The 9,202-nt window shown below is 61.4% G+C and overlaps 1 protein-coding gene across 1 annotated transcript; it reads left to right on the forward strand.

The window, feature by feature from the left end:
- The first annotated feature begins 1,655 nt into the window (after window positions 1–1,655).
- Window positions 1,656–6,696, forward strand: TWNK (twinkle mtDNA helicase). The gene is made up of 5 exons (XM_019556040.1): window positions 1,656–2,349; window positions 2,828–3,068; window positions 3,660–3,767; window positions 4,504–4,645; window positions 5,378–6,696. Exons 2-5 carry the CDS (start codon window positions 2,884–2,886, stop codon window positions 5,669–5,671), a joined length of 729 nt encoding a protein of 242 aa, XP_019411585.1. The 5' UTR covers window positions 1,656–2,349; window positions 2,828–2,883; the 3' UTR covers window positions 5,672–6,696.
- The last annotated feature ends 2,506 nt before the right edge of the window (window positions 6,697–9,202 follow it).

Genomic DNA, 9,202 nt, shown 5'->3' on the forward strand with positions numbered 1-9,202 from the left:
CCGCTGAGGACTCGGCGGCGTCGGGGCCGGTGGGCGCGGCCGAGATTCGGCAGTACCTGCGCGCGCGCGGCCTCCCCTTCCAGGAGGGCTACAGCTGCCTGCGCGCCCCGAGCCCCTTCGCGCCCGCGCCTGCCACGCTCTACCTCGACAAGACCACGGGCTGCTTTGTCTGCCCGGCCAGCAACGCTGAGGGCTCGTGGCAGGACTTCCAGGCCGGCGCCGAGCTCGGCCCCGCCGCGCTGACACCCCCTGACCTCGACCCTGAGCAGCAGCGGGAGCAGGAGGACGTGCGGCGCCTCTGGGACCGGGCCTTGCCGGTGGCCGAGCTGCCCGATGCTGCCGAGACGCGCGCTGTCTTTGGCTTGGGCAAGGTACTAGTCGCCCTGGCATGTCCAGCCCGACCCCCAGTCCCATTGGCAGCTCGGCTCCCCAAGCCTCTCTTCCCTCGTATGACTGTGCCAGGAGGGTCGCCAATGTTGCGATGCCCCTCAGTACGTCTGTGGTGCGTCCCCGCCTCCAACGGGGTGCCCCCATCCCAGCCCCGCATCACCCATGGGGTCTGGAGGAGTCGGGGAAGGCTCAGGGAAGGGCGACGGGGGTGAAGAGAGACTGACAGGTCCCGGTCTGATCGTTTCGGGGGAGAGATGCTTGAGGAGGGGGAGGGAGACAGGCTTGCAAGATGATAAATGGGGAAGAGGAAGTTTAACGAGTGTCTGTTGCTTGCTGTCTTGCGGGCAGGGGTGGTCAGTCAGTGTAAAACAAACACCAGGATGTCGTTTCCCCCAATCCAGTTTGGGATTAAAGGGGGAGCTCATGGCCTCCAGATGCAGCCAGGTTCACACGGGGTAGGACACATGCTTGGAGGAAAGGGGCATTGGTTGCTGTTGAGTAGGGAATGCGGGGCACGGCCTCTGCATCAGACCTACCTGGACCTCAAAGGCTGAAAGGAGGAGAGGAGCAGGGGAAACCCTGCTTGGACCCAGTCACTCTCCTGTCCAGCTTCTGCTCTCTGCCTGCGTGACACCGGAGGCTGGGTCCGACCTTCCCATGCCATCCTTCAGTCTGTATTGCCCAGTTTGGGGGTGGTCCTTTGCCTTCAGTCCAGCTCTGTAATGGTTGTGGAGGCCCCAGGGGCAGACTCTGCACAGACAGGAGGAGATTCGTGGGAACATGTCCGTGATCCTGGTCCACGACCTTGAATTGTGGGGCTGGAGGCAGCTCGCTACCACTTGATGTGCCTGAGGGAGGATGTAGGTCAATGCCTGCCGGGAAACCATCAGCTTCCCTTCAGTAAGGGAGATGACTAAGGGCAAATTGCTTGGGGGTAACTGAAAAAGAAAACAGGGATGTGAGTCAGGGTTAAGGTTGGTAGCAGTTGCTTTGATGGAGGCACTGAGCAGAGCACACTGGCCAGCGCCTTCCAAGGAGCCAGAAGACGCTGCCTAGTGAAACTGCCGAGAGATGTAATTGGATCAGGGACAGGAAAACGGCCTCACAGTTGCCCGGGATTCTCCTGGCCGGAGCCTCCTCCCTGGTGTGATAGAGGGCTGGATGGGTCAGGACAGGAGGAGGTTGACCTGGAGGTCCTGGGTCCCGGTGGCGCTGAGACTGTGCAAGACGGACCTATGTACTGACCCAGGAAATGACTGTGCTTGTGTTCACAGGTGTCGGACGCCACCCTGAAGCGCTTCGGCGTGCGCTACCTGCCACCGGCCCGTGCCCTTGTCTTCCCCTGGTTTGGCCCCCAGGGGCTTCTGGGACTCAAGCTGCTGGCAGCAGAGGGCTGGGGGGAGGCCACGCGATATGTGGAGACCACACTACCCCGCCCCAGTGCTTACCGCAACCTCTTTGGGCTGCCGCTCATCGGCCGCCGTGATATCGAGGTGGTGCTGACGGGCCGCGAGCTGGATGCCCTGGCTGTGACCCAAGCCACAGGGCTGCCCAGCCTGGCGCTGCCCCGTGGCCCCACTTGCTTGCCTCCGGCCCTGCTGCCCTACCTGGAGCAGTTCAAGCGCATCACGCTGTGGCTGGGCGAGGACCTACGCTCCTGGGAGGCTGCCAAGCTCTTTGCCCGCAAGCTGAACCCCAAGCGCTGTTCCCTGGTGCGGCCTGGTGACCAGCAGCCGGGGCCCCTGGAGGCTCTCAGCCAGGGAATCAGCCTGACCAAGGTGCTGCACTTGGCTCTGCCAGCTAGCCACAAGTCCATCGTCTCCTTCCGCCAGCTGCGGGACGAGGTCTTCGGCGAGCTGGCCAATGTGGAGCAGGTGGCTGGTGTCAAGTGGACTCGTTTCCCTGACCTCAACAAACTTCTCAAGGGCCACCGCAAAGGGGAGCTCACAGTCTTCACAGGTGAGCGGCCAGAGCGGGGAGGGAAAGCATAGCCCCCCCCAGTGCAGGAGGCTGCTGGACTTCCTCAGGGACCAGCTGGCTCCTGTTGAAAGTAGGTAGTGTGGCGCTGCCTTGGCAATGCTCCTGCTACTCCAGGAGCGAGCAGGAGATGACAGACTCTCTGCTGAGGTTGTTGGGCCCCTTGTCGTGTACAAACGGTTTGAATCACCGGGGCGGAAGGGGCCTCAGGAGTCGAGCGATCTCACCCCCAGCACAGACCCAGGATGCCCTGCTTTCACCCTCACCCCCCTGGCCGTGGGTTTGTTACAGAAAACCCTTGTTGAGTCCTAGTGAGTCCTGGTCTTCTGCAGGCTCTTCAGGAATCTCCAGTGAGGAGTCTCCCTTGCTGCGCAGGAGTGCTGTGGTGCCTTGGTTGGGGAGGGGAGGGGCGGGGGGCACTTCTCCTCAGCTAACCTCCCCTCCTCACCCCTGTCGACAGGTCCGACGGGCAGCGGGAAGACTACCTTCATCAGTGAGTACGCACTGGACCTCTGCATGCAGGGCGTGAACACACTGTGGGGCAGCTTTGAGATCAGCAACGTGCGCCTGGCCAAGGTGATGCTGACGCAGTTTGCGACCCAGCGCCTTGAAGAGGAGCTGGACCAGTACGACGAGTGGGCCGATCGCTTTGAGGACCTGCCACTCTACTTCATGACCTTCCATGGCCAGCAGAGCCTCAAGTGAGGGGTGCTCAGACCCCTGCGCGTGTGGCGTTGGCTGTCGTGTGCTTCCTGGGTGTGGGGAGGGGAAGGGGTTTCTGGAGCTGCCCTCAGTTCAGTTCCCTACTATCCTGGCTTCTGCCTGACTCCAGTCTGACACAGACAAGGCAAGGCAGGGTACACAGACTGCTTTTGTAGATAACCTGCTAACACTTCTCCTGGGGGGTGGCTCTGGACCCTCCTTGCTGCAGTGCTTGCAGACGTGTTGTCCAGCCTGAGTAACCTATTCATACCTGGCTGTTCTTGTGCTTTTGCTGGGCGCAGAGGGATCTGTGCATGTGCAGGGGGCTTTGCAAGTTCTGAGCAAGCGCAGGGCTTGTGCCCAAATGCTGCAGGAGGGGTTGGATGGCCCTGGCTCGGACCTCGGCCAGGGGGAACAGATCGGTGTGAACAGTGAGTGGTCAGGGCCATGGGTCCATGGAACTTAGTGAGGCCCCAGTCTGCAGCGCAGGATGAAATTCCCCTTCCTAAGGGGGGAGCTGTGCGGGTGGGACTCGGAGCCTGGTTGGCTGGTTGGCAGCGAGGGCTGAGGGGCTTGGTGTGCTCTTGCAGGGCCGTGATCGACACCATGCTGCACGCCGTGTACATGTACGACATCGCCCACATCGTCATTGACAACCTGCAGTTCATGATGGGACATGAGCAGCTCTCAGCAGACAGGTTACATCCCTGCTGCATTGCTTCCTTCCTGAGACCCGTCCTCCCTCCGGTGTCACCTTTGAACCTGGCTTGACCCCCGCTGGCTCCCACCTTTCTGGGCATTGCCTGCATGATGTACCCCTTGTTACCACCCCTGGTGCCGGTCCGGCCCGAGCTGAAGGATGTGTTCACAGGGTCAGGTTGTCAGCTGGCGTTGCTGTGTGCTGCACCCCCCTTGCCAGCCCAGCCCCCAGCTCAGTCCTGTTCAAGGCAGGAAGGCAAGGGCTGAAGTGCAGGAGGTAACTGACTTGGGTACGGTCATACAGGAACTCAGTGCCGGGGCCCATCCAGACTGCACGGGCTTGGCCCTGCCTGCTGCTCTGATCACTAGGCCTGGGCTGTGGTCAACAGACACTGGGGAGACTAGGCTCCTTCTCCAGACCCCCGAGTCTTGCCTCTGCTGTCTGAAAAGGATGGGGCACAGCCTGTCCCAGCAGGCATTTGGCCACCCGCACTCCTGAGTTCTGCCCCCCGCCAGCTCTGACCGACTGGGAGCCCAGGCGGAAGCAGTGAACTTGTCCCTGGGGCTCTGGAGTAGGTCGGGGCTGTGATTCCCGCTGGCAATAGGGGCTGCAGGGGCTGTTCTCGGGGGGCGCTCCTGATCTGTGCCACAGCTGAGTGACTGGGTCACGGGTGTCACAGAGCCAGGGCTGGCACTCGGAGTCCCTGACCTTCCCCTTCCTGTTCCCTCCCACAGGCTGGCTTGTCAGGACCACATTGTGGGCACCTTCCGCAAGTTTGCCACGGACAACTCATGCCATGTGACGCTGGTCATCCACCCTCGCAAGGAGGACGATGAGCGGGAGCTGCAGACAGCCTCCATCTTCGGCTCTGCCAAGGTAAGTGAAGCTGAGGTCCTGCCCTGCCTCTGGGTCCTGGGCAGGGCCATCCATATGGGTGTGCGGGGCCAGGGGCATATCGGCTTGTGCGGGGTTGGGGGTGGTGTCAAGTGGCCAGAGTGTGGAGCCAGTGGCCATGGCAGAGCCTTACGGCTCTGTCCATGGCCCCCTCCCCGGGACAGCCCTGGGCATGGGACCTGCTGGGTGTGGAAGAGCCCTGCTGTGCCCCTTGGAACAGGTGCCCAGGAGGCAAAGCTCCTGTCCTTCCCTACAGCCACTTCTGGGGTGGAATATGCCTCAACAGCCCAAGGTTGTGACCCATGGGGTATGTCACTGGTGAATAGATGCAGAGGCAGTCAGCAGGAGATGGGGAAGCCCCGTTTAGGTGCAGACACGTTCACACCCTTCGTTCTGGGTCTTCAGAGGTCTGGTGCCCTCTCTCCAAGGCCCTCGTCCCAGCTCTGAAAGAGTGAACTGTATCCATCCTCCTTGTAGGGGCCAGTGCATTTGGGGTGGGGTGGGATGACAGCTTGCTTCCTGCCTGCTGCCTGGGTGGTTTTATGAGGGGCTCTTTTTAAGGGCATGTTCCACCCCAGAAGCAACGGCATTCTCGCGATGCAGCAGGTGGCTGGAGCTTGGTCAGCACGGGGAGGATTCGTCAGGCTCACAGGACCTGTAGGGTGCAACCCCACAGTCGCCAGTCAGCTCCCCATTTGTCTGTCTCACCCCCAGGCCAGCCAGGAGGCCGACAACGTGCTGATCCTCCAGGACCGGAAGCTGAGGTCAGGGCCGGGCAAGCGGTACTTGCAGGTGTCCAAGAACCGCTTTGACGGTGACGTGGGCATCTTCCCGCTGGACTTCAGCAAGACTTCCCTCACTTTCTCGGGCTTTACCAAGGGCAAGGGCAAGGCCAAGCTCAAGAAGGTGAAGGTTGAGAAGGCAGTGGCGCCCAAGGAGCCGGCGCCCAAGGTGACGGCGCCCAAGGAGCCGGCGCCCAAGGGCAGTGGGTCCTCCAAGGACCCATGAGCCTGGCTTCTTGGGCATCATCCTTGCCTCAGCACTGTGCCCACACCAGCCTGTTCAGGCTGGAAGGGAGAGGAGTGTTGCACCTCGTGTTGTGACTTCGTGTCAAGGCAGCCCGTCACCAGGGCTCTGCTGTGTCTTGGGGCTGCAGCCAATCGCAGCCCCCTTGGCTCTCAGGAGGGGAAGCCATCCAGGACTGGGGTACTTCCTAACGGAGCTGAGACCTGGGGAGACCCATCGCTGATGCCCCCTCTGGAGGTGGGCCCCAGAAAGCCACGTGCCAGATGTGGGGATGGAGACAGGACATTTCTCCCATTCCCCAGGACTTTGACTGAATGCTGACTGGGGTGCAAGCAGCTATTGGCGCGGGGAGAAACAGATCCATCCCCCCAACAGCGCTGCTCTCCTGGTGTCCAGGTTGGCCTGGCGTGGGTGCATCTCTGCTCACCTCTTGCGGACATGGTGTCACAAAGCTGGTGCCTTGCTGGGCACCTTCTCTCCCTTGCCTCTAGGAGGGGAAGAGCAGTGGGAGGCTGGGGCTGGGGAGCACTGGCAGGGCTGCCTTTGCTGGGGTATGAATGCCTCTTCTTCACAGCTCAGGGCTGCCTCACCATGCCAGGCACCATCAACTCAGGGCTGGTCTCCAGGGGGGTGCACACCAGAGCTTGTAGGCTCAGGTGGTTATTACAGGAGTGACTGTGCCTTCCAGCCTGTGGTGTTTTGGGAGCACCTGCAGACTGGGAGAGGAGGGAATTCACCAGCAGTCCAGGAGTGGCGAATTCACCAGCAATGGACACTGCCTGAGCCACGGGGTCCATCCTTGCCTTGCCTCCACAGGTAGGGGAAGAGCCCCCAGCTGCTCCAGGGCAGGGGGCACAAAAGCAGGAGGCTTCTCCTTGCTCCCCCAGCCAGAGATGGGGTTTGTCCAGCCACGTTCACCAGGGCTGTGGGCAGCCCTCCTGTGATCTGTCAGGTCTCTGTGCTCAGGAAGAACTGCCAAGAAAACCAAGTGCCTCTGTGTGGTGTTCTCAAAGGGGCGGGGGTGGTCCTGGGTTTCGCCCCATGGCCCGCAGTCAAGGCGTGTTGTCACGGGGTCGCAGCACAGCCAGGGCCAGCACTGCGGTCACTCGGCTCCAGCCCGGGGCACAGCCCTGGTTCCTGTTCCTTTGGTGTGATGGGCCTGGGGAGGCAGGGGACAAGCAGAACTGGGCTACAGCTTGGGGGGGGGGGGGGGGTCCAGGAGCAGCCCCATCCTGGTCAGCCCAGGCAGGCATCACAGAGGCCCTGTCTGCAGGTCTGAACTCTACTTGGGTAGATCAGTAGCATGAAGAAACAGCTTGAGTTTATGCTATGCCCAGGGGAGAGATGACCCAGAGCAGCGAGGCTTGGGGTGCCTGGCTTTGGATTGGGTGACTGTTGCCTTCATTCACAATTTCTGTTGACTTTCGGGGTTTGCTCCAAGTCCTTCCCACAGGCAGGAGCCCCAGGTGCCACCAAGTGGGGGGGATTAGTAGGTACTCTGGAGGGTAGGGCTAGGATTCAGTGGGACTTCGACAGACTGGAAGGTTGGACCAAAAGAAATCTGATGGGTTCAACAAGGACAAGTGCAAAGTCCTGTACTGAAGAGGGAGCAATCCCCTGCACCGGGGCAGGCTGGGGGGGCGGGCTGGGCAGCAGCTCTGCAGAAGAGGACCTGGGGGGACAGGGGACAAGAACCTGAACAGGAGCTGGCAGCGCCTGTGGTGCCAAGAAGCCGACCGGCATTGGGGGCTGCATCGGCAGGAGCGGTGCCAGCAGACGGAGGGCAGTGATTCCTCCCCTCTGTTCAGCACTGGGGAGGCCACATCTGGAGTCCTGTGTCCAGCTGTGGGCCCCCCACTACAGAATGGATGTGGACATGCTGGAGAGAGTCCAACGGAGGGCAAGGAAAATAGTTTGGGGGTCGGAGACAGGACTGGTGAGGAGAGGCTGAGGGAACTGGCTGATTGAGTCTGGAGAAGAGACCGAAGGGGGATTGAATAGCAGTCTCCAGCTCCCTGCCGGGGGGCTGCAAAGAGGATGGAGCTGGGCTGTCCTCAGTGGGGGCAGATGACAGAACAAGGAGCAATGGGCTCAAGCTTGAGGTTGGATATTAGGAAAAACTTTCTCATGAGGAGGGTGGTGAAGCCCTGGAAGCAGATGTGGTGCAGTCTCCATCCTTGGAGGTATTTAAGACTTGGGTAGACAAAGCCTTGTCTGGGATGACATAGCTGGGGCTGGTCCTGCTTGGAGCAGGAGGTTGGACTAGATGTGACCCCCGTCCAGCCCCAGTTGTTTGACTGTGTGACCTGGCGCAGGCACTAGATGCTGTGGTCCTACGCCGGGTGGGTGGGGTGGGTGTTCTCGCACCCAGCTCTGAGCCCCAGAGCTGTTGGGATGCTGCGTCTCTGGGGCTGAGCCTCAGTGTCTCCCAGTGCCCAGCGGCAGGGGCTCAGCCACCTCCTGCCCCTGCCCCACCGGCTTCGTGTCACTCTGGGGCACGTCACCCGCGATCAGCATCCGAAGCGGCGGGCAGCAATGCGACTGCCTTGCAGGCCTGGATCTCGGTGTCCTCCTGGAGGTGGCGGTGAATGAAGATGTGCCGAAGCAGCTTGAGGTCTCACTAGAGGTGGCTTCTGGGGCTGGGGAGGTCTTTGACCACCTCCAGGGTCTTTCCCTCCATGGTAAATTGGGGAGGGGGTCACACGTGGCCTGGGGCAACCCGATGGAGTGCTGTAGTCTCTGTGCTGAGGGAGACGCCCAGAGCTGAGCAGGCTTCTCCAAAAAGGACCAGGGCTGTCTGGAGGTTTCCTTCATATGTGCACATTGTTCACTGGTGGGACTCCTCGCTGCAGGAGGTGGCAGAGAGCAGAGCCGGGTCAACAAGACTGGATAGACTCGAGCAGGAAGGTCCCTTTGGCCTCTAGATCTGTAACTGGGTGCCAGGGGCTACCGATCACATAGAGATCCGGACTTATGCTCCCCCACCGCTGTTGGGGACGGGGCTGAATGGACCTTGGGTCCTGGTCTTACATCCTTGCACCTGCTGCAGGAGGCGAAGCAGCATCCCAGCCATTTCCTGCATGGGGGAACTGAGTCGCAGGCCTGAGCTGGTGGCGGGCTGGTTTGGTTTGGCTCGTGTCCCCGGGCACCGAATGTGCCGGAGGGAGGACGCGGAGGTTGCCCGAGCTGTGATCCCTCCCACCCAGACATCTGGGGCTGCCTAGAGCCGTGGGTCTCAGGCCCCCGGGACAGACTCGAGCCCCTGGGGAAAGGCCGGCTCTCTGTCTCCGCTCCTTTTTGGCCAGCCAAAAAAGACCAGAGTCTCTGGCCTGGTGCAAAGGGCTGCACTGGTGTGTTCTGCTGAATCTGTGCCCATTTTGCAGATGGGGAAACTGAGGCCCATGTCGCAGAGGAAAGAAACCGGAGGGCAGGAGGTGCCTGGTTTCTGGTGCGAGGGAAGGGGGGGAGGAGGAGGCGGAGGCGGGCCGTGGGGAGGAGCCGGGGCCGGAGCGG

This window comes from Crocodylus porosus, unplaced genomic scaffold (assembly GCF_001723895.1).
Source record: "Crocodylus porosus isolate Cpor-Errol unplaced genomic scaffold, CroPor_comp1, whole genome shotgun sequence".
NCBI classification, from domain to species: Eukaryota; Metazoa; Chordata; order Crocodylia; family Crocodylidae; genus Crocodylus; species Crocodylus porosus.